This window comes from Cydia splendana, chromosome 3, assembly GCF_910591565.1.
Source record: "Cydia splendana chromosome 3, ilCydSple1.2, whole genome shotgun sequence".
NCBI lineage: Eukaryota > Metazoa > Arthropoda > Insecta > Lepidoptera > Tortricidae > Cydia > Cydia splendana.
In genome coordinates this window covers 22757658-22784030 of record NC_085962.1, presented here as the reverse complement: position 1 = coordinate 22784030, position 26373 = coordinate 22757658, and the positions used below count along the sequence as shown (strand labels likewise).

The 26373-nt window shown below is 37.8% G+C and overlaps 1 protein-coding gene across 3 annotated transcripts; it reads left to right on the top strand.

Annotated features, from left to right (window-relative positions):
* LOC134806808 (histidine--tRNA ligase, cytoplasmic) lies at positions 1–26025 on the top strand. Of its 3 annotated transcripts, none has more exons than XM_063780191.1 (9): positions 1–260; positions 376–663; positions 2035–2247; positions 3171–3392; positions 5811–6017; positions 13578–13872; positions 17870–17970; positions 21111–21293; positions 24185–26025. In XM_063780191.1, the coding sequence occupies exons 1-9, from the start codon at positions 168–170 to the stop codon at positions 24413–24415; spliced, it is 1833 nt and encodes a 610-aa protein (XP_063636261.1). In that variant the 5' UTR covers positions 1–167; the 3' UTR covers positions 24416–26025. The 3 variants fall into 3 exon arrangements, with proteins under 3 accessions (XP_063636261.1, XP_063636263.1, XP_063636262.1); XM_063780192.1 differs by lacking the exon at positions 376–663 and adding an exon at positions 900–1068 and having other exon boundaries at positions 18–260; XM_063780193.1 differs by lacking the exon at positions 376–663 and having other exon boundaries at positions 5–260.
* The last annotated feature ends 348 nt before the right edge of the window (positions 26026–26373 follow it).

Here is a 26373-nt window from a genome sequence, read left to right as displayed (position 1 = left end):
ATAACCTCTTTTTTTCTTGAAGTACGTGTTATTACAGTACACGAAATGAAAGGTACAAAAGCGAAAGGCTAACTGCAATTTTATAATTTTGTTATACTGCACTCGCTGTTATAGCCTTGATGTTATTTTTTGAATGAAAGTGTAATCTCTGTGTTCTGCTTTTAATTATGGCCGATTCACAACAATTACTACTCCAGCAAATTAAAGAACAAGGTGAACTAGTAAGAAAATTGAAGGCTGCAAAGGAATCGAGCGAAAAGGTAAATGTTGATGTAATACAATTAAATGTGGTGTATTACATTACATCATTCACATACTTTATCGTATTGGATCATACTTGGAATGTTTTAAATTACAGTTTTATTTATTCTATAGGCCTGCGTGTCCAACAAAGGCAGTCCACGAAATCAGTACGATTTAGCTGAAATCGACACCCATTTTTCACAACACAGTTACATTTGCGGCTATACGCCTAGCAATTGCGATGTGATACTTGCTAAAGACTTAGACAAAATAGATTTTCGAAAATACATATATATCCGGAGGTGGTGGAACCATATGCGAAGTTTCAGCATAGCTGAAGTATCACAATTCCCTATTGTTCAACCTCCTGATGTTATGAACTCAAAACCAAAAGGCGTTACTTTATCTATTGAAGTACAGGTCCGTGAGTTATGTATAAAATGATTAAGTATTTATTCACTGTAAATATTATTTGGCACAGTAGATAGCCTCTGGTAGTTTTTTAACATTGTCATACATTTTTAAATGTTATTATGAACCTCCACATATGGTTCCTTAGTCACCACAAGTACAACCCATCCCATTAATCAGAGACTTGGATACAATTAATATTTAAGTGTTGCATTTTTCTGTTTTCCGGTATAAACACTGTAAAGCTGTGGTGACAAGGGACTGTATTGGACTTTTTGGCATAACATTGGATATAACCAGTCAAGCATGTCTTTCCGAGCAATAAGTCTTGTGAAAATCCATAAAACCGTGTTGAGGTTGCACAATATGAACAGAGTTTTAACTAAGACTATTACAACATCAGCTTGTTGCAAGGTATTAGAAAGCACTGTACTTATATTAAATAAAATGCCTCTTTTATTTGCCCTTTAATAGCAGTTTTTTTTAAATAATGAATGTTGTTTTGGGTAAAATTTGCTAAAATGTGAGTCTTAAATTTTTTGCAAGTTGTATCTTTTTCAATTGTATCTTTGTGCCAGTAGCACCTATACAGCTGCAACATGGCATAATTCATGTAAAATTATTTTCATGCATGAATAGAATATACTCCCTTAATAGTTTAGTGCTGTCAATTCCTGTTTTGGCCTGTGTTTATTGTTTTCTTTATACTCTCTATCTGTAGGTATTTAAATTAAAGTAAACAAAATCGCTCCTTAAGCCAGTGGAGGTTAGATGAAAGCATTACATGATCAAATAATGTAGGTTAAAGTCAGGTCGTTCAGTGACAGATCCAGGCAGTTTTGTATTTGGTTGGTTAACCAATAAATGTTACAAATGTACAAATTGTTTGTTTACTTTTATTTAAATACCTAAAGATACAGACTATAGATTTAGATTTTATTAAATGGATCATGCATAATCTATTTTTAACATGCTATATTTCATGGGAATATTTTGATTATACAATTTTCAGTACAAAAACATAAGTAATATATTATATAACCATATGATTATTAACCCTACAGTGCTCCCGCTATGAGAATTTTACTGCCCATGCCTCCCATGACTTAAAAACTGTGATTACTCGATTGAAGTGTAAACATGTATATTTTTTGTAAGTGTAAATATAAATGTTAATTTTTCTAATAGTTTTTTATTTATTTTGTCTCATAAAAATGATTACACACTGATTTAAAATCCATTAAACAAAAAAATCATGTTAATTATGGGCGGCAAAATGCTCCCCACGCGAGCACTCACGTTTCAACAAAAGTCGCCTCTATTCTAGTGTTAAGAATGTTAGTTAAGATATAGAATTTAAAAAACTTCATCTTTTTTCAGATAAAGAAAGAGGTAGCAAAGCTATTAGCCCTTAAAGCCCAGCTCGCTCCAGAAGATGCTGCCCCACAGAAGTTCACCCTCAAAACGCCAAAGGGAACACGGGATTACACTCCACAGCAAATGACCATAAGAAATGAGGTTTTGCAGAAGATAATAACGGTTTTCAAGCGGCATGGCGCTGAATGTATTGACACACCTGTTTTTGAATTGAAGGTTTGACTATGCAGATTTATGTTACATAAATGACTGGTCAGACTAGTCAGTACACACACCCAAACACTGTACATATATGTGACGTCCCACGGGTAAAGGTCACCTTATGGCGGTTGGCGCTTACCCTGTTATTAACGCCGCTCCAATATTATTGCGGCTCTATGCGACGTAAACGCCAGCCGTCATAAGGTAACCTTTGCCGAGGAACGTCACATATAATTTTTGACGGTATCCTACCGTCAATAGTGGGATATGAAAGGAATCTAACAGGAGTTCTTACACAGTAGTGTGCTACGATCAAAGCTTTGCTAAAAAGAACCTGTAGTTTTTTGTAGCTACAAAAAAAATATCTTACCTCAGTCATAGATAAATTTTAATAAGTATGTAAACTTACTTATTTCTGTATGCCTCAGTGGAGTTAATGCAAAATATGAGGCCTGCTATAGATAGGGCAAAGGAGAAAATTTCAAATGGCTCAATTTATCTTCCTTGGAACAGCTATTATATAACAATAATTTATTTTGGCCTACAATACAAATTATACAATACCTTTGACCTAAAATATAAATGGATTTGGCCTGGCTGCTATCTATTCATAGACTAGGAATCCTCTAGACCGAGTTTAGAGCAATTATTTCATGCAACCGATGATGCCAAAAACACAATGGTGCCGTGATTGGTCCGTTCTAAGACACGGACCTCACACAAAGACACATTCAACTCGAATGTGGAGTAAAATTAGCGTATGCGTGGCAGAGGGGGTAGCGCGACTATGCTAAGTCTGGAGGAGGTTTTGTCTGTGTATCTATTATACCATTATCATAATCAATCTTAAAGTTAAAAGCCAATCGTAATTTTATGTTTTATTATTATTTGATTATGGTGTCTGTAACATACTTAAAAGCAATACCATCTATTCACAGGAAGTATTAACAGGCAAATACGGCGAGGACTCCAAACTGATCTACGACCTAAAAGACCAAGGGGGCGAGATCCTCTCGCTGCGGTACGACCTGACAGTCCCGCTAGCGCGCTATCTGGCTATGAGCAAGATAAACACGTTGAAACGCTACCACATAGCGAAGGTCTACAGAAGAGACAATCCGGCCATGACTAGGGGGAGATACAGGGAATTCTATCAATGTGTAAGTTGCAATGGAGAATATGAGTTAATCAACTTGTAATCCTTTGCTAAGGGCCACCCTTTAAATCCACGATTTAAAGGGTGGTGGGTGGTGGTGTTGGTGGTGGTGGTGGGGTTTAATCGTGGATTTAAAGGGATGTAGATTCACCACGTTTCTTTTTGATAGAAAGTTCAAATTCTATAGTTAAACATATTAAGAACGCGTCACTCACGTATTTTAAGTCTAAAAACGCAACATCAACGCAAGATCCTGATGATACTCCTCTGTACGGTGAAACATGTCGAGCATTTTTGTACTCAAAATACGTGAGTGACCCGTTCTTAATATATTTAATATGTCTGTGTCTCGCGGAAGTTTTGTTATTAAAATTCTATAGTTGTTTCCCGGTTTACGGCGACAGGAGGTCCCGGGTGCGAATCCTGGTAAGGGCACTTATTTGTGTGATTATCACAGACTGTATGTGTTCCTGAGTTATGGATGTTTTCTAAGTATTTGTCTTATTATATGTATACAATATCGTCATCTTGTACGCACAATACAAGCCTTATTGAGCTTACTGTGGGACTAGGTCGATTTATGTAAGATTGTCTCATAACTCATAATATTGATATATTATTATATTTTTTATAATAAGTATACCTAACTGTTTGTAGAGTCAAAGTAACAAAAGTGGAAAAATATCGAATTCCGTTATGCGTTACCATTATTAATTGAATAGTAAATGTTAAAGATGAAATCTTCGTTAGCCATGCTGTACCGTTTGTATGATTTTGACTATTATATAATATGTATTATATACACGACCTTAGATCTAAAACGTGTTTTAGATCTAATCACGACAAGGTGATTAGATCTAAAACACGTGTAGAGGATGTAACCATTAAAGTTAAATCACTCAAATGGAGGTGGACAGGACATATGATCAGAGGCAAAGAGAAATGGAGCAAGAGAATTATATGGTGGTTCCTGAAAGATAGAAAAAGAAAACAAGCACCACCAAAAATGAGATGGGAAGACGAAATTGTAAAATTCGCAGGGAGACAGTGGACTAGACTAGCGAGAGACAGGGAAAAATGGAAAGGGATGGAAGAGGCCTTTGCCAAACGGCATACAGACCAAACCGATGCTGTCTGAAATAGTAATAAGTTAAATTTTATATTTGATAAGTTAAGTACAATAATATGTAAACTCTTAGACTGTAAAATTTGTCTGAATAAAAGGCTTATATTATATATTATTATATACACGACCTTATTGCCCATACGTTATGGCAGTGAGTACTTATTAATGGCACTTTGTACGTTGCTCTGAATCAAGCCACAAAGAGAATTGGCATTAGAAAGTGCATAGGTTACTTTCGCGCCGTAAAGTGGGTCAGATCATGTCCGGTATGTAGATCGGTGTCGCAATACGCGATTATTCGGTTAAGGTCAAAGACAGATTACGAGTACGCGGTCAACACTCATTATCACATACCTATAGGCTACTCAATATGCATGAGCATTGCGGCTCGGTATCGGTGATTATGCGATTATTTTATACGTCATATGCTGCGTGGTATAGAGAATGGAGGCGTGTTCCACGTGTTTTTATCATGTTTTAGCACGAGACGAAATTATTTAATGTTACAATCATCATCATCATCATTTCAGCCTATATACGTCCCACTGCTGGGCACAGGCCTCCTCTCATGCGCGAGAGGGCTTGGGCTATAGTCCCCACGCTAGCCCAATGCGGATTGGGGACTTCACATACACCTTTGAATTTCTTCGCAGATGTATGCAGGTTTCCTCACGATGTTTTCCTTCACCGAAAAGCTAGTGGTAAATATCAAATGATATTTCGTACATAAGTTTCGAAAAACTCATTGGTACGAGCCAGGATTTGAACCCGCGACCTCCGGATTGAAAGTCAGACGTCATATCCACTCGGCCACCACTGCTTTTTTGTTATAATGTTACAATACAGTAACTCTTTATTGCACCATGTACAGTCTGCTGCATAGATAAATCTTTAAATTTTGGAGCGCATATAACCTACCTATAGCTTAAAAGTACGAAAATAAGTAAGAAAGTAAAAGCTAAAAGCAAGTGTGCATTTAATAAGTTGCCACCTGACATTAAATGCTTGCCAATTAATAAATGTAAGAATACCCTACCTGAATGGCTGTTTAATAAAATGTTTTATTCACTCCACGATTATTTGAATAACTCATAATATATTGTAGTAGGTACATAATGTATATATGTAATGTAATAAATACTTAGTTTAAGAAATGCAACAAATATTTGCATGCTGTTTGTGGACGGTTGAATTATGAGACACTATGTATATATAACAACTGTAATCTGATGTAACTGTAACCTGTTCACGCAAATAAATACGAGTACGTCGTGTTCACATCAGATGTTGTTGTAGGATTTCGACATCGCAGGCCAGTACGACCCGATGGTGCCCGACGCGGAGTGCCTCCGAGTAGTCTCCGAGATCCTGGACACGCTGGACATAGGCCGTTACGTGCTGAAAGTGAACCACCGCCGGCTGCTCGACGGCATGTTCGAGGCCTGCGGGGTCCCCGCCGACAACTTCCGCGCTACCTGCTCCACAGTCGACAAACTGGATAAGGTACGTGTACTAGTATACAGCGGCACATACGGATCCATAAACAGCCTTCAAGTGGTCTCTGAGATCCTAGGTATACTACTTAGGGCAGTATGTACACAACTTCTGTGCTACTTGCTCCACTGTGGATAAACTGAATGAGGTAATCCAACCCTTTTTCATTATTTTTACCATCAATTATTTGTTTGTCTATCCCGAATACATTTTAAACTATTTTCGGGTAGTTTACCTATATCCCCGTTGACATTTTGCCGGGTCGTCGGTCATCCGTGACCACGGCTGGTGCAAACCAGCTGAAACCTTGGATTTAAGATAAAAATAATGAATTATACCGCGGTAGACCCGTTCGTCTCACTAAATATGTGTACAAAACGAGACAGTTTATAGTGTTATACTCCTATCCTATAGTTCGTTTTTTTTAGCATTAGAAATAAGGTAAACAATCTTGATGTGTCTCTTTATTGAAAAACACATTTTATAAATAAGTTACGGCAAATATGTAACAATTATGAATCTAATACGATCATGTAATAAAAATTCCTTCTTTCATAACAGGAATATATTTCCTGATCACAATATTCCGTTACAGTTCAATCTCCAATCACCTCACTTCACAATCGTCCTCCCTTCACCTCTGCCCGTAACCGAATGCCCGTTAACCGCCATGCCAGTCGTCTTTTATTCTTTCTTCCAACTACCTTCTATTTACAAAGGTCAACTATCAATCACGTTACTTTTAAATTTATTAAATTATAGATTACCAATGATTATTCAACTCTTTATTTCATGAAATCTGTTTCTAATAATTAGTAATTTTAATGAATCTTACACTCGCCCATCCTGACATTGTGCATGTCCTCATGCACAGTCATACTAATCGCGTCTGTCATCTAATCTTACACTCGGCATGTCAAATCATCGGGCATTCAGTAAGAAAATTATTAATCCTTCATTACCCATTTAATACAATTTCTTTGTCTGTCTATATACATTTTTCTTATTATTAATTGAATTAATCTATATCTTCACAATTATTTCAAATCCAATAAATCCATCTAAATATATAAGTTTCTATTCAATAATTATACAACAATATACAATAATTTTTATGCATCAATACATATAAAGTACATATTCGATTGCTATGTTTTTTTTTTACTCATTATTTCTCGTGTTTTTTTTGTTTGATTCCGTTCGTTTTTTTTTTTTTAATCACTCTCATGACACAAACGTGTCTCACAACATACCATTTTTTTAATCAAATTTTACGTGTAGCACATTATTTCTCTTGTTTTTTGATTCTATTTTTATTTTTTTATTGTGCTACTTACTGAATCACTCTCATGACACAAACGGTGTCTCATCACAACATAACATTCTCTATTTCCGTCTTCGTTTCATCCAATAATCCAATAATCCAATAATCCAATTATCCAATAATCCAATAATCCAATAATCCAATAATCCAATAATCCACTAATCCACTAATCCACTAAACCAATAATGCAATAATGCAATAATGCAATAATCCAATAATGCAATAATCCAATAATCCAATAATCCAATAATCCAATAATCCAATAATCCAATAATCCAATAATCCAATAATCCAATAATCCAATAATCCAATAATCCAATAATCCAATAATCCAATAATCCAATAATCCAATAATCCAATAATCCAATAATCCAATAATCCAATAACCCAATAATCCAATAATCCAATAATCCAATAATCCAATAAGTCAATAATCCAAAACTCAATAATCCAATAACTAAACTCAATAATCCAATAACTCAACTCAATAATCCAATAACTCAACTCAATAATCCAATAACTCAACTCAATAATCCAATAACTCAACTCAATAATCCAATAACTCAACTCAATAATCCAATAACTCAACTCAATAATCCAATAACTCAACTCAATAATCCAATAACTCAACTCAATAATCCAATAACTCAACTCAATAATCCAATAACTCAACTCAATAATCCAATAACTCAACTCAATAATCCAATAACTCAACTCAATAATCCAATAACTCAACTCAATAATCCAATAACTCAACTCAATAATCCAATAACTCAACTCAATAATCCAATAACTCAACTCAATAATCCAATAACTCAACTCAATAATCCAATAACTCAACTCAATAATCCAATAACTCAACTCAATAATCCAATAACTCAACTCAATAATCCAATAACTCAACTCAATAATCCAATAACTCAACTCAATAATCCAATAATTCAACTCAATAATCCAATAACTCAACTCAATAATCCAATAACTCAACTCAATAATCCAATAACTCAACTCAATAATCCAATAACTCAACTCAATAATCCAATAACTCAACTCAATAATCCAATAACTCAACTCAATAATCCAATAACTCAACTCAATAATCCAATAACTCAACTCAATAATCCAATAACTCAACTCAATAATCCAATAACTCAACTCAATAATCCAATAACTCAACTCAATAATCCAATAAACCAACTCAATAATCCAATAAACTTAACTCAATAATCCAATAAACTCATCTCAATAATCCAATAAACTCAACTCAATAATCCAATAAACTCAACTCAATAATCCAATAACTCGATAATCCAATAACTCGATAATCCAATAACTCGATAATCCAATAACTCGATAATCCAATAACTCGATAATCCAATAACTCGATAATCCAATAACTCGATAATCCAATAACTCGATAATCCAATAACTCGATAATCCAATAACTCGATAATCCAATAACTCGATAATCCAATAACTCGATAATCCAATAACTCGATAATCCAATAACTCGATAATCCAATAACTCGATAATCCAATAACTCGATAATCCAATAACTCGATAATCCAATAACTCGATAATCCAATAACTCGATAATCCAATAACTCGATAATCCAATAACTCGATAATCCAATAACTCGATAATCCAATAACTCGATAATCCAATAACTCGATAATCCAATAACTCGATAATCCAATAACTCGATAATCCAATAACTCGATAATCCAATAACTCGATAAACCAATAACTCGATAATCCAATAACTCGAGAATCCAATAACTCGATAATCCAATAACTCGATAATCCAATAACTCTATAATCCAATAACTCTATAATCCAATAACTCTATAATCCAATAACTCTATAATCCAATAACTCTATAATCCAATAACTCTATAATCCAATAACTCTATAATCCAATAACTCTATAATCCAATAACTCTATAATCCAATAACTCTATAATCCAATAACTCTATAACTCTATAATCCAATAACTCTTTAATCCAATAACTCTATAATCCAATAACTCTATAATCCAATAACTCTATAATCCAATAACTCAATAATTCATTAACTGTTTAATCCAGTAATCCAGTACCTGATCAATCCAGTAACTGATCAATCCAGTAACTGATCAATCCAGTAACTGATCAATCCAGTAACTGATCAATCCAGTAACTGATCAATCCAGTAACTGATCAATCCAGTAACTGATCAATCCAGTAACTGATCAATCCAGTAACTCATTAATCCAGTAACTCACTAATCCAGTGACTCACTAATCCAGTAACTCATTAATCCGTAACTCATTAATCCGTAACTCATTAATCCGTAACTCATCAATCCGTATCTCATCAATCCGTAACTCATCAATCCGTAACTCATCAATCCGTAACTCATCAATCCGTAACTCATTAATCCGTAACTCATTAATACATAACTCATTAATACGTAACTCATTAATATGTAACTCATTAATACGTAACTCATTAATACGTAACTCATTAATACGTAACTCATTAATACGTAACTCATTAATCCGTAACTCATTAATCCGTAACTCATCAATGCGTAACTCATTAATCCGTTACTCATGAATCCGTAACTCATGAATCCGTAACTCATTAATTAAAATAATCCAGCAATTTTATAATTCGATAATATTATACTTATCATCATATGTAGTTTTTATCATCATATCGTTATATTACTTGCCACTTAAAGCGTCAGTTGCACCAACCACAATTGACGAATTGATCAACAGCAATCAGCAGACCTTTGCTTGCTACAATAACCAAGCTAAAATATTTAAAATGCAACGAACTTCTTAAAACCAAGGATACTGAAAGCGAATCAATACACGGTTATAACGAATACTTTACTAGTGTAGGCCCAACCTTGGTTATTCAATCAACACCAGCCAATTCAAAAAAAATCCCGTCAGTTTCTCATATTATTCTAATAATAATTAGAAAATTGTAGATTTCCCGGATACGCGGAACTGTCCTGTCAGGCCGCACACATGTGTTAGGGTTAAAGAACAAGTCGGTAATTTTAAACAAACAACTTTACATATACTTGGATTAACTTTGTTTCTAATCTACATTAACGACTTGACTTTCTTGGATCTGACCAATGCAGACGTTGTGCTACGCAGATGACACGGCAATACTATTTCACAGTGCTTCCTGGGATGCAGTAAGCGCCTTCACAGAAAGCGGTCTAGCTTTGGTGATGAACAGGCTTCAATACAATTTGTACTCTTTGTACAACTCTAAACGCAGACTAAACGAGATATGTATGCGTGTATAGAACAGCTGCTTCCGCCTCGTGGTCTCTAAATGTGTCAAAAGTTTATTCATATATTAGGTACCACTGGTACCTACCAGACGTCATGTAATTGTAAAACAATTGAAAAACTTCGTCTATAAAGTAATTAGGTGTTATTCTGGATAAGCAGACTGACAACCGACAGAGGAAGATGAGAAACTCAACTTTACAGCGTACATTCAAACCACAGTTAAATAGTGTCAGGACCTAACCTAACCTAACCTAACACTCATTTAAATATCTTCGAAATGTCATGGGTATACTACAGCGCAAATCAACCTATATTGCCCTAGCTCAACCCATTATTACGTAGGTAGGTATTACTAATATCGGTGTATAGCGTATAGCGCATCGATCGTTATTGTTTTTTTTTTTTTTTTTTTTTAATATACTAAATTATGAACAAATACTGAAGAAACGTAACTTAGTCTTTCCTTTACCAGCGTTAACGTCACATTTTGCCAAAAGAGGAAACAACCAAGATCAAAACTTATAAATTAGGCTAATGAGCCCCATACAACTAACTTGAACGAACTACAGGACACCACAGCATTGCCTGGACAACGATTCCACCCCCATAATCTGTGAATCCGTACCTCGAGACAACTTTCGTCAATACAGATAACTTTAAGGTACTGTACCAAAATATTCGCAGTTTAAGCAATAAACGACATCTATTAAAATCTACAACTGAAGACGACAAAGATATACAAGCCATCCGTTCCTGTCCTGTGCGGCTTCCACGTGAAAGCGGTCCTGGCCGTGTTGTCCTTCCGTGTTGATCTTCGAAGCCACCTCTCATTGCCTCGGCCGTGTCTGCCGCTGCTGCGGCTTCGCCGGTTGCGACTCCGTCTGTTGTTCCTCGGGGACTGGCGGCGGTTGCGACTTCGGCTTCGACGTTCTTGTCCATCATCAGATTTCGATTTTCGGCCACGCTCAGGAGTTTTCAAGCGCCGCCTGGATGTTTTTTCCTCATGGTCCATAGTCTGGAACTCGAAAACAACACCAGCAATGGAAGAGTTCTAAATCTTTGGATTGTTAATAGTAGACAAATATAAATTGTTCTTATTAAGCTAAATTCAACTGTTTTATTTATTTATTTAATTTACGTTACTGCTTCCGGGATAGAATGCGGGACGTTTAAAACAGATCTTAAATCCAAAACAGATCCGTATCCCGGTACGGATCCGGAACACAGGCTTTTCGAAACGAGAAAATTCTGGAACTGGTACAGAAACGGAATCTACAACAAATTCGGGATCCGGCACTGATCCGACACCAATCCGGCACGGATCGAAATCCAGGAACGCGAGATGGATCCGATATTCGAAACGGGATCCGGAATACGAAACGGGCCGCGTAGCCAAGATGCCAATCGCTTACGCTCCGTAGCGATCGGAACGCAACTGTCACTGTCGCGCTAATATTGAAGAGTGATATAGAGACATAATGCTTTTCGTTGTCGAAGCGACAGCGATTGTAACTCCGGCTAGGTCGGCGGGTCGGTAACTACCAGTAAAAGTATCATTCCTACTTATTTACAGTCTGAGTAGTTTATAATTTCGAAAACACTTAACCCCGCTATATAATACTGACGTATTGATAAGTAATATATTGAAAATATGGTAAAAGTTGTAACCAAATAAGAGGTACATACATAGACTAAAAGAATCCGATCTACACCTGTAAATAATCATAAAGGTATCCGAACTATTCAAAATAAAATGGTGTTCCAAAGGTTTCACGCTACCCGCGATGTAATGAATGCTTTAATTATATTATGGATAGGCATTACAGCAAACACTAAAAAAACCTAACTGTTGGTCTTGAAGAGAAAACTTGCAGTGTAATGCTCTCGAGTGAACGACTAGGCCGAAATGGGTTTACCCAATTATTTTGTTCTTGATAAAATTAACGGTGTCTTTGTTTCTAAGCGCCCGTTAAACATAAACTTCCTAACATAGGAAATACGAAATGATAATTAATTTCAACTAAGCAACAACCAATATAAGTGTTACTAATATATGTATAGGTATATAATTATAATAATTTTACACCACTGTTACTATTGTAACAACTTAATTGGGCAATTAAGATTTAACTCAATCAGTTCTAATATTAATACCTACATAATATAATACATTCAGGAATACCATACTGACTTGTAGGTACTTACCACTTCTGATCTGTAATAAAAATTCCTTCTTTCATAACAGCAATATATTTCCTGATCACAATATTCCGTTACAGTTCAATCTCCAATCACCTCACTTCACAATCGTCCTCCCTTCACCTCTGCCCGTAACCGAATGCCCGTTAACCGCCATGCCAGTCGTCTTTTATTCTTTCTTCCAACTACCTTCTATTTACAAAGGTCAACTATCAATCACGTTACTTTTAAATTTATTAAATTATAGATTACCAATGATTATTCAACTCTTTATTTCATGAAATCTGTTTCTAATAATTAGTAATTTTAATGAATCTTACAATCATTTATATTCTTCTGCTTTCATAAGTAATAGTTACTGATTTTTAAAAAGCGTTTTTCATTTAAAAGACATGTCAAGATCGCTTACCTTCTTTCAAGTTCTTTCTAATGCAAATAAAAACGAACTATAGCTTAACGCCCTCCTAGCCTAGTCGGTAGTGAACCTGCCTATGCAGCAGGTCCCGGATTCGAATCCTGGCAAAGGCATTTATTTGTGTGTTTATCACAGATAGGGACCAATGGAAGCGACGGTAGAAAGGATTTGTTTTTAAATTGTCATGTCTCTAGTGTACAAACAGCAAGACTCTTGACTATCCATTGGTGGAAATGGTGGACCTTATTACAAAAGGCATTAGGTCCACCGCTGGACAGTTAAAGAGTGTGGGCGACGGTACTCTACAATAATCTTATAAAATTTCAGTTGTCATGGGAGGAAGTGCGAACGGAAATGATAAACGAGAAAGGCGTAACCCCGGAAGCGGCGGACAAAATCGGCGAATACGTCAGATTGAACGGCGGCACCGAACTCGCCGACAAACTACTCAAAGACGAGAAACTGTCTAAAACTAAAGCGGCCGTCGAAGGCCTCGAAGGCATCAAGCTCTTGCTGCACTATTGTGAACTCTTTGGCATTAAGGATAAGATCCTTTTCGACTTGAGTTTGGCGAGAGGGCTCGATTACTACACTGGAGTTATCTATGAAGCTGTTTTAACTCGTAAGTACAAATTAAGCATGTAGTATTCTCCGCGTCATTCAACATTGGACCTTTTGCTTTTGGTAATAGAGTTCGTTATTGTGCGTTAGCGTAATGTTAGTCTTTATTAATGAAAATCGTTGCCATCCGTTTTTTCTCGTATTCACGTGATGTGATGTTGCATGTTAAATCCACAATGAAATCGATAAGTCCACGGTAATTAGCGTTTGTAATTAATCAATTATGTAAAAGGATGTGGTGCTATTTTTTTTATAAAATTAGTAATTTACAGAGAGGTATTTACAATTTAGGACACGCAGCATATTTAATCAATTATGTCGCTAACTATATATAGATATATCTATTATAAATATTTCTTAACCTTTTGCTTAGTCGCGATCATATATCGGAGTAGACGTGTGCGCCGCGCCGGCGCGCCGCCGCCGCCGGGCTTTTTGACCACGCCGCCGCCGCCGATAAATGATCGGCGTGAAATCGGCGTGACCTTGAGTGTTGTTAATTAGCTATTCCAAGTTAGTTGGATTACAAAATGGATTTTTTGTATTATTTATGTTACAGTTGTCAAATATACATCAATTAGTAATTAAATGAAACTGAATAGCTAGTTGCAGAAACTATTTGACACACCAATTAAAGTAACTGAGTAATCCTAAGTATTCACCGTCAACTGTTAACGAACGAACGAAGACTGCTGCTAGTGCTGCTTATACCTTGGACAGCTAGAAGAACAAACCCCTCCATTCTCAAAGAGTTCTATATCGCCAGTCATCTCTTCCCAACATGCCATGACTTATTGTCCTATGTCCCCTAGGTGGGGCAGAGGGCGTCCACAGTGCGCCGCCATCTGGATCGGTCTTGAGCTTCGTGCTTGAGTTCGCTCCAAGTCTTCCCGATAGCCTTCGCCTCTGCAACAATAGTCCGGCGCCAGGTCTGTTTTGGGCGGCAACGTTTCCTCTTTCCTTGGGGATTCCAGTCGAAGGCTTGCCTCGGTATGTGGTCAGGATCCCTTCGGAGTGTATGCCCAATCCAACTCCATTTCCGGCGCTTGATCTGCTGGTCGATCGGGGTCTCATTGCAGCATCTCCACAGGTTGGCATTAGAAATTTTCTCGGGCCAGTATATACCGAGAATGCGGCGGAGGCAGCGGTTAATACAAACCTGAAGCTGGCGCGAGATGTCTTTTGTGACCTTCCACGTCTCGCATCCATATAGCAATACGGTTTTTACGTTTGACCGGAATATTCTGAGCTTGACTCTCCGTGTCAGTTTGCTTGATTGCCATACGGGGCGGAGCTGTGCGAAGGTTGCTCTTGCTTTAGCTATTCTCGAAGCGATGTCCTCTTCGGTCCCTCCAGTTTCCGACACGACGCTTCCGAGGTAAGTAAATTTGTGGACTTGCTCCACAGCCTCTGTGCCAATAAGGAGCGGCACGGTACTTGTGTCCCTGCACCTCATCTCCTGTGTCTTCCGGGTGTTGACTTTGAGTCCCGCCTTCATTGCCTCACTTCGAAGGTCGTCCAGCTTGGCTTGCATATCAGCGCGTGTGTGGCTCAGCAGGCATAGATCATCGGCATAGTCCAGATCTTCTAAGATGTTGGACAGTCCCCACTCTATGCCGCGGCGCTTATTGTCAATCGTTTGATGCATGATGCCATCGAGAACAACAAGGAAGAGGAGAGGAGAAAGAAGACACCCTTGTCGCACACCAGCATTTACTTGAATATCCTCCGAGACGAGGCCATTGTGCGTCACTCTACAAGAGTAATTCTTGTAGATAGCTTTTATGAGGTTAGTGATTTTCTCGGGGACACCAATTTCACGCAGCCTGTTCCAGATACTAGCCCACCTTAGCGTATCAAAGGCTTTTTCAAAGTCTACAAATGTTAGGTACATTTCCCTCTGCCATTCAGTAGCCTGTTCTAAAATGATACGCAGTGTGTTGACTTGATCCGTGCATGATCTGTGGGGTCGGAATCCAGCTTGCTCTTTGCGTATGAGAGGTTCAACGGCCCTCGACAACCTATCCAAGATGATCTTGCAGAGCACCTTAGATGGGGTCGAAAGCAAAGTAATGCCTCTCCAGTTGCTACAATCGCTGAGGTCTCCCTTTTTTGGCACGGTGATGAGAAGTCCCTTGTTCCAGTCGTCCGGTAACTCTTCAGCAAGCCAAATGCTATTCAAGAGTGGTGTAAGGGCATTCACGGCGGTCGGCAAGTCAGATTTTAGCATCTCCGCTGTGATGAGGTCGACTCCTGGGGCTTTGCCGTTTTTGAGCGATTTGATGGCATTCGCTACTTCTTGATTCGTAGGTGGAGACACGTCGATATTCAGTCTCAGCAAGGGCGAGCTGTCTGCGGGTGTGTTGTCTGTGCTGGGGTCGTTGGGGACGCGGAAGATATCCTCAAAGTGTTCACGCCAGCGTTCTAGCTGTCCCTCGGATGTCACAATCAGTTGGCCTTCTTTGTCTTTCAGGGGTTTCTTCTTGCGCTTCTGGCTTCCGGCTAAGACTCTTGTTGCCTTGTACATCTCCCTGAGATTACCGGAGTCTGCAGCACGTTGGGCGGTATCGGCAACACCATCTGTCCAAACCCGCTTATCATACCGGGTACTACGGTAGATTCGCCTGCGGATCAGACGGTATTGCAGCTTCAGGTCTTCTAATAATATCGCGTCGCTGGTCGCCAGGATTTTAAGATGAAGTTCCCTTCTTTCTTCAATGAGGTCCCAAGTCTTCTGTGACATCCAGTCTTCTCGTTTGTGTGTTTTAAGTCCAAGAACGACGGAGCTGGTTTCTGTGTAGACCATTTTAATGCGATTCCACTCCGTGTTGACTGAGGTAGAGTCCGCATCCAGCACCGAGAAACGATTTAACGACCAACATGCCATGGGTGAGCCCTTAGATTCTTCGGACATAATATCCAACGCATGATGTGGAGAGGAGAAACACATGAATTAAAGCCAAATGAATGGTAACGTGCTCGAGTTGGAGCATGTGTGAGATGGTCGAACGCTATGAAGAGGTCGGCTTGCAGCAGTCTGCACCGTGCAGTCCATACGGCTTATGACCGCACCAAATGGAGACAAATTAAATGTGGTCGCGAGCCTCAGCAATGAGAAAACGAGAAAGAAGATACGTCTCAGTGAGCTTGGTGCTTCTACGACAAGAAAACCATTAAAAAGAAGCCATAGCAGTCCACTATAGTCTAGCAAATGTCAAGGATATGTGGAGTTCTGTTTTGTTAAAGTACGTCCTTTTTAATAGGATAAGCCATGGAAAGCTTGAGAAAACGGGGAGTTACAGATCAGATCGAAGGTCATTGGGACCAGGTAACCTCTTAATGCAAACCAGTTACTAGGGAAAATAAGTTATTATACACAACACAAGCCTTATTGAGCTTACCGTGGGACTAAATTGATTTGTGTAAAATTATCCTATAATATTTATTTATTTATTTTTATTTATTTATCCTATATTCATTTACAAACCCTATTTTACTCACAGCATATTCAAACTATACGTAGTTAGAGTCGCACCAAACAAAGTCTGCAGCGAATTTGATAGCCCACGCAGTGCAAGTGTTATGTATACGTCATAATTTCATAGAAGTTTGACGTTTAAAATTATTTTTACGGTCTGACTATAACTGACCAGTAACCTGCATTGATAAAATGTTCACGAAAAACAACAAATTAATGATTTTTCTTAAGAAACCTGAAAGTCAAGGTCACGCCGATTTCACGCCGAAAACACGCCGCCGCCGCCGATTTTTTGGCAAACGCCGCCGCCGATCATTTTATAATCGGCGCACACGTCTATATCGGAGCATGCACTTTAACGTCTTGGTGATAGAGGCTTTGTTCAGATATTTGTGGACCCCTACATCTACTACAATGTCAGATAATGTTATTTCGTTTTATTTTAGACCCAAAAGCGTATAAATTTAAAGCAGTCATTACGTGTAAATATTGTGTTAAAAATTTTTTTGTACATTTTCAGAACCGTTCAAAGTCGGCAATGAGGACCAGACCGTTGGATCGATCGCTGGTGGTGGACGATACGATAACCTCGTGGGAATGTTCGATTCTAAAAATAAACAGGTATGTTATGCTTGAATTAGATATTTAATTAATCATGATTTAAATAAAATTCATAAAATCACGATTTAAATAAAACGTCATTATGGACGTGGAAATTGAAGCTAGGTATTCCATTTGAACGTATCACTTTGCCTAATATGCTAACATGGAGCTGATCTGATGATGCAGAAGATAGCTATTGGATCTCCTCGATGGAAAACACAAACACATCTCATTAGGAAGGTCTCGACAAGTACTACTAAATTCATTTGCTACGTTATCTTATCTAAAAGAATCCTGGTAAGGGCATTTATTTGTGTGTTCATCACAAAATTTGTGATGATGATGTTTTCTATGTATCTAAGTAGGTACATATGTATATCGTCGCCTAGTACCCATAAGTAAAGCTTGTACATTTTGGGGCTAGATCGATCGGTGCAAATGTTGTTTGGAGTCCTTGGAGGAATATGGGACTATGTTTTGCAAGCAAAAAAAAGTTTTGCTCCCTGCGTAATTTGCGAAAAACTGCAAAAGTTTTGGACTTTTTTCAGGTTTTGCAGTTTTATTAAAAAGCTATGGGTTTTTGGTCAAAACTTGCTGTGTAATGTTGAAAGTACATTCAATTTGGAACAATTTAAGCCCATTTACAGCGCCGTATGTCAAACAGTTCTTGAGATATGAGGCTTTAAAAAAGGGTATTTTTTTCCTTAGAATGGAATTTTAAGTTATTCCTATATTTTAAGACAAATATGGGCACAACCGCTCAAGATATGAGATATATTGCAATGCATAAAGTTGTAGCAAATTTAATTACCTTTCATTTAAGTGCAAGAAAGGGTCAGTAAGTCTTACAGTTCTAGAGTTATCGTAAAAAAAAGAAATTGCCATAATGGGGAAGGCAACTAATGTATTGTTTAAGGCATTGTCAAAATACCTACAAAAGGCAGTACCATCGTCGAGAGCACAATCTACGATTAGCTTTTACCGGCTTTCCCCGATAGCAGCAGAGCGATGTCAGATATCAACCATTTTTAAAATGCACTCCCCTCTTCAGCACTTCATTCATTCAGTAATGAAAGGGTCATTCCATAATAAACGCTACCAAGGGTTCAAAAATGAAAACTGGTTTAAGAAGTCAACACTAACCTATTTCCATAGAAAACATACCAAACCTTCATGTCAGAAAAAAAACCACAAAAAAATGTTTTTTTTTATGGAAGCTCCTGTACAAAAAAAATATTATTTTATTTTTTTTGCATTTAATCCTGTGATGTGGGGTGTCGTTGGATAGGTCTTTCAAAATGAATACGTGTCACCATCAACCATTTTTTGATTAAGTGAATATTTTCGGAAATATTCGCATCGAAAGAAAATAATTATGATATTTTCGAGAAACAGTTTTTATTGTTAAGATTAATGTATTTTATAATAATTCAGCATTTATTACTTATGATTTACATCGAATTTATTAAAAAGACAATAATTTCAATAAAATGAGCCATAATTTCGTATAAATCTGTCTTAATTTCGTACTCGTAACATCCGAAACAGGTAATTTATTTTATTAAAATTAAATAAGAAGTGATACTAAGTGTTACTTCAGTGTTTCAGTAGGCTATACTAACTATTATTACTTGACATACTTAAATAAAACTGGAGGTTACTTGACAAAATTCGCTAAATTATGCATTTTGGTACTGATGGTCAGAAGGTATAGGCCAATTCGCGTAACGCCCAAATACTTTTTAGTGATTCTGTCGTTATTGCTCTTATACTTTAATTATGTGTGTACAGGAAAAGATAATATTATCAAAGTAGTAGATGAATCAATAGTTATAACCTCCTAGTTCCTGTTACAATATCGAATAAAACCTTATTTTATGAGTTCAAGTGTAACAACCGAAACGGTGGAATGACCCGAAATCAAGATACAATCTGTAGTTTGGCTTGTTTCTCGGCCCCACTTTTTGGTTGTAGCCATAGATTCCATGATGCCGATTCCGATTTAACAATTTGTTATGGTTTTGAACTTGTTTTGATACGACCTTGACGATAGTTCACGGTAATTGGCGTGGTGTTGGTGAAACACACTGAAATTACTGGAAGTCATGTCATTAGATATCTAGCTCGCGCTCGATTATTGGTGCTCTTGAGTGTACTGTGAGTCGTGGTAATTACAAGATTACGATAATATCCTATCCATAACTAATTGATACATCTAAATATCCAATGACATGACTTCCAGTAATTTCAGTGTGTTTCACCAACACCACGCCAATTACCGTGAACTATCGTCAAAGTCGTATCAAAACAAGTAAGTTCAAAACCATAACAAATTGTTAAATCAGAATCGGTATCGTGGAATCTATGGCTACAACCAAAAAGTGGGGCCGAGAAAAAAGCCAAACTACAGATTGTATCTTGATTTCATTACTGAACGAATGAAGTGCTGAAGAGAGGAGTGCATTTTAAAAATGGTTGATATCTGACATCGCTCTGCTGCTATCAGGGAAAGCCGGTAAAAGCTAATCGTAGATTGTGCTGTCGACGATGGTACTGCCCTTTGTAGGTATTTTGACAATGCCTTAAACAATATATTAGTTGCCTTCCCCATTATGGCAATTTCTTTTTTTTACGATAACTAGAGAACTGTAAGACTTACTGACCCTTTCTTGCACTTAAATGAAAGGTATGTAATTAAATTTGCTACAACTTTATGCATTGCAATATATCTCATATCTTGAGCGGTTGTGCCCATATTTGTCTTAAAATATAGGAAAAACGAAAAATTTAATTCCAAGGAAAAAAATACCCTTTTTTTAAAGCCTCATATCTCAAGAACTATTTAACGTACGGCGCTGCATATGGGCTTAAATTGTTCCAAATTTAATATACTTTCAATATTACATAGCAAGATTTGACCAAAAACTCATAGTTTTATAATAAAACTGTAAAACCTGAAAAAAGTCCGAAATTTTTGCAGTTTTTCGCAAATTACGCAGGGAGCACAACTTTTATTGCTTGCAAAACATAGTCTCACATTCCTTCAAGGACTCCAAATAACATGCAAAAAATACAGAACTACATCACGCAATGTTTTTTCGGAGATTTTTTTGTAAGATTTGAGTGATGTAATAATATAATATACGATACGGTGGCAGGTGCCGTGCGTGGGCGTGAGCATCGGCGTGGAGCGCGTGTTCTCGGTGCTGGAGGCGCGCGCGGCGGCGGCTGCGCGTCGCGTGCGCGGCGCCGACGTCGACGTGTACGTGGCCTCCGCGCAGAAGAACTTCCTCGACGAACGCATGAAGATCTGCGCCGAGCTCTGGAGCGCCGGCATCAAGGTAGGCCCGCTATTTTTCATCAGTCTGTCGTGGAGCATAAGAGCGTTTTCACATTGTCCGATCCGATATCGAATGTCGGAAGGAAGTAAAAAATAAGATAGATGTGTTTCTCTGTATTTATATTTGCATTTAATAAATCATTATTACTAATAAACATTAAATACCGCAAAAAGGCGGACTTAATGCCAATGGCACTCTCCTGCAGCTGTTTTTCTCATAGGCGCCTTCCGACATCGGATATCGGTGCGGCGCTTCCGATAAATTCAGGCATGTCGGAGCCCCCCGCCAGCTGTCGGACCCATAATATTTGTTAGTGTGCGTATGTGTAGGCATCACGCGTGTTGTAGTGTGCGTGCCGGCGGCGTGCCCCCCCCGCTGACTGCGCGGGTGCAGGCGCCTACACCCGGTATCGGTGACGACAATGTGAAAACGCTCTAAAGGTATATCTACTGACAATGAGCGTGCCAGGCACGTGCCGTGGAAGACAAAATAATATTATTCCATGCAGTGTCTATTATCGTAATGTATATACATGGCCACGCAGACGACGACAGACACATCATATAAAAAATATAATTTTAATTGCCATGGCATGTGTCTGGCACGCTCGATAACTGATGATATCACAGACAAAACATCCTCCAGACTGAGCATAGTAGCTCTACCCCCTCTGCCACAAATACGGTAGTTTTACTCCATTTTCAAGTCGAAAGTGTCTTTGTGTGACGTCCGTGTCTTTGAACGGACCAATCACGGCACGGGACCTCGCTCACCTCGTCCCCCGCACCCCCGTATTTTTGGCAGCATCGGTTTCATGAAATAATTGCTCTAAACTCCGTCTAGAGGATTCCTAGTCTATGGTTGATATATACATTATAAACGGACCTTAATACGAATGTACGAGAGACATTGTCATGGGCGTTACGTACATCTCTCTGAACACGTTTTTGACGAGGCATCTCTAACGAGCATGGCACACTGCGTTCCGCATCTCGACGTACGAGCGGGACGTTGCTATAATACGCGCATAGCGTTGTCTCGCACGAACTTCGGAGCGACGCGCGACGTTCGAATCGGACGCAGTGTGCCATGCCCCTATATTTCAATTATATTTTCACCTCAGCAGCTCGAACAAGGGTACTTTGCTTCTTAAAAACAGTGAGCAAAATGCGATTTTGATCACTGAGTCATTTTGTCTCACTCAGTGAGCAAAATCGCATTTTGCTCACTGATCGTGTCTCACTCAGTGAGCAAAATGCGACGTTGCTCACTGAGTGAGACAAAATGACATTCAAGTGACCTTTATACTCATTTCAACATGCGGGGTCTAATACAAGTTCGATATACTTGGGTTCTATTATCTCTGTCCCTCTAGGTATGTTCTCACTGCTTAGGGTGAAAAATTTTGTGTACTACACGAGATCAAAGTTATTTACATCTCGTGCGCTTTTGAATCCCTTACTACGCTCAAGATTCTAAATTAGATTCACTCGCTACGCTCGTGAATCTATTATAGAATCTTTCGCTTGCACGGGACTCAAAATAAGCACTCGAAGAAATATCACACTTTGATCTCTTGTTGTACAAATAACTATTCCGGCGGTTCGGAAACGCGGTTCGCAACGGTCGCGAGACGACTCGAAATATTAAAACTCTTCGTTGGCGGCTTTACTGCTGGCTTTGGTAGTCTAGCACTAGACTTTCTATTCTACGGACTTTCGATTCGGAGGTCGCGGGTTAAAATCCCGGCTCGTACCGATGAGTTTTTGGGAGCTCGTGTATGAAATATCATTCGATATATTTACCGGTCGCTTTTCGGTAAAAGAAATAAGCAAGACGCCACGGATTTCAACCGCTTTTTTTAGGTAGCTAGTTTTTAGGTACTAGAAATTCTTCTAGTGTAATAAATTATTTCTTTTGCATCCATTTCAAATATCTCAAAATGATGTGTATTCCTATTTGTATTGCCATGTTCATGTATTGCCGCGGTCACGTGGGATGGGGACAAATGGGAATACAGTAAAATGACCTTTATTTGTTAAAAAAAATGTTATTTTATATCAGTGTTCAAATATGGTTATAATTATAAATAACAGATAAAAGCCTGCGATAATGCGTTATACAACAATCTGGTTAAACTTGTTTGACTTCATTAATATAAATCGTGAAAAACGAAGAGGATATCTGAAATATTATATTGAAGAGGATTTTAAAACGTTCAAAGGTTTGCTCTGGACCGTTTTAAATTTTTTTCCATCTATTATTTTCTTCTAGATCAACATATTCTTTTACTTTTGTACTTAATTGATGAAAAAATTTAAATGAGTTCCGCCGAGTTTCTTGCGCCGGTATCTAATTGGGGGCGGCTGTGTAGGGTTAGAACCGTTAGTAGTTTCTGACATTTATAAATAGGTACATTATAGCAAAGAGAATTTGAAGTAGAGAGTTACTGTCATGGTAAATTATGTAGCTACAGTTCATTTACTGCCATTTGTCGACAGAAGATTAACACTGTTTGAACGCCATTTGACTTTGATCCTTATTCTTTCACTGATATGTGTTAACTTGTTAAATATTAATATTAACGCCATCTACTCGAGCATAGGCGTTATGGCGCCATCGCTCGAAAACATTGCATCATACCTTTGGCCTATAGTCGAGTAGATGGCGTTAATATTAATATTTAATAAGTTAACACATATCAGTGAAAGAATAAGGATCAAAGTCAAATGGCGTTCTAACAGTTTTATGTTCTGTCGAAAGATGGCAGTAAATTTACAGTGGCTACATAATTTACTTTGACAATCTGTCTCTATAGACTCTATTCTCTTTGATTATAGTATGCCTAATTGAAGAGAATAAATAAATAAGGACTTTCACTTTCGTTCCAGGCGGAGCAATCATATAAAAAGAACCCAAAAATGCTGACCCAACTGCAGCACTGCGAGGAGGCCGGCATCCCGCTCGCCGTGGTGCTCGGCGACGACGAGCTGCAGCGCGGCGTCGTCACGCTGCGGGACGTCGCCGCGCGCCGCGAGAGCGAGGTGCCGCGCCACGCGCTGGTGGACGAGCTGCAGGCGAGGATAGCCGCGCTAAACACTACCCTCAATGGAAATAAATAATCTTTCATTTTTTTTGTTTGTATGTCCTTTAAATTTGATTCTCAGTTTCATTAAGGAATCGTTTTGAAGTATTATCTACATGGGTCTCGTGTGCCAAAATGTTTACTGTAAAATGTGACTAGCTCCCCGCTCGGTAATTGTGCTCCAACAGTTATAACATATGAAAACTATATCACAACCTCATTACAACATGATAGTAATCGTCTGCTTTAACTCGGCATATATATATGTATCTACAATAATCTATATCAACATACCTACCTACCGCAATATAATGATAAAGTAAATTTCGAATCTTGGAGCATAATAGGCACATTTTACGGTAACTTATATTTTATGATGCCTTTGTGCAAGTTATCATATAGTTGAATTATCGAGAAGATGGAATTGCATTTGTAGTGGTTGTATGCTGATAGTACAAGAAAATAGAAAATTCTAATATAGAATGCCTGTAAACAAACAATACTACTACATATGCAATTCCACGCTCTCGATGATTCAACTATACTTCCCTAACGAGCCTACTCCTAGACAACATGTCAGATTATAAGTATCTAGTTAACCTTTTACCAGGCTAATCCCATATATTTCTCACAAACGGCACATGTGTTCTATTTTCGATGAGTATGACATTCGATTGTCATTTTTGAAATGTCAGCCTGGTAAAGGGTTAAATCATGTTGATGGAGTTGAGAATCAGTTCTAAGATTAGCTAGCGTGATTTGTGTAGCGTGGTCGGAGGCTAAAGCATTCGTCCTGAACTAGCAAATATGTAAACCAATGGACAAATGCAATTGTGCCTTCGATGCTATACCTCTTGCGTTTAATGATGGTCTCTATGACAGTAGTCTCTTGGGGTTGAGCATTTTAAAGTAATAAGAAGTGTATACCGTATTTTTAGCTAATGAGATAAATTACCAAAAAATGTCTACAAACGTTTTATTCTGACAGCTCGTCCATATTAACTGCCATATAGGGACCATCATTCGACGCGAGAGGTATAGTTTCTTTCATGAAGACACCAAAAAGAAAATTTAATTATTCGCTGTGATATCATGAAATTAATGTGTTAAAACATATTCAAATTTAAATCCCTTTTTCAAATGACTCGTCAATAAAACATCCCTTAAATACATGACTGGTAACACAGTGTAAAGTTTTCTTGAGGACTGAATAATGTTTTATACGATTTCTATCGTTCGTTGGCATAATTTCTATTCATTGTTTCAAGTTTTTTTTCTATATCAATATAAACCGGGTAATTCAAAACCCTCCATTATGCGTGGTCTGACTCGCTCTTGGCCGGTTTTTATTTTATCATTTTGGGTACAAAAAATCTAAATACATCTTTTAACAAGTGAATGCGTATCATTTATCCTACTTTCGAAAGCATTTAAAATACTTATAATATTTATTTTAGAATGTAAGTTGTGCTATGTGCATTTTGGTTTTAAATATCTAATATCTAAAGCTGTATGTTACTTATTTCTGTTACCTATCTATTTTATACAGGTCGTCTTGTCTTAACTCAAATAGTTTAAGAATGCTAAAAGTTACTAGAACCGCAATAGTATTTTGTATATGTGTGAAATAAATGATACTGATTTCAATATTGGTGTGTTATATTATTCTTACGGAGAACCTGACAGTTAAATTAATCCATATGGGCTGGGTAAGGCTTTTAATAGAAAAAATAGTAAACTGTAGGGGGGCAGCATTTTAGGCTCCTGTGTATTGGCGCAGTGTTAACCCTTTGACCATTATTTTTTTATAGCAATGAATCGAGAACTTACTTAACGATACGCACAGCACGAATTATTTTTTTATGATTTTTGAGAAAGAGAAATATATATATTATTTCGGGGTTTCCGAATTATAAGACGGCAATATCGCCGCTATCAGCCAAGGGCAGTAAGTGACAAGACCGTCATGTCAGTTTGCCGGGGGAACTACGGGTG

What these genes read in the sequence shown, in the direction of transcription:
- LOC134806808 (XM_063780191.1), top strand. Translation starts at nt 168, where the DNA reads ATGGCCGATTCACAACAATTACTACTCCAGCAAATTAAAGAACAAGGT. An exon ending in CTTTATCTATTGAAGTACAG is followed by an intron (nt 664 to 2,034) that starts GTCCGTGAGTTA and finishes ATCTTTTTTCAG; the next exon opens with ATAAAGAAAGAGGTAGCAAA. An exon ending in ACAGGGAATTCTATCAATGT is followed by an intron (nt 3,393 to 5,810) that starts GTAAGTTGCAAT and finishes ATGTTGTTGTAG; the next exon opens with GATTTCGACATCGCAGGCCA.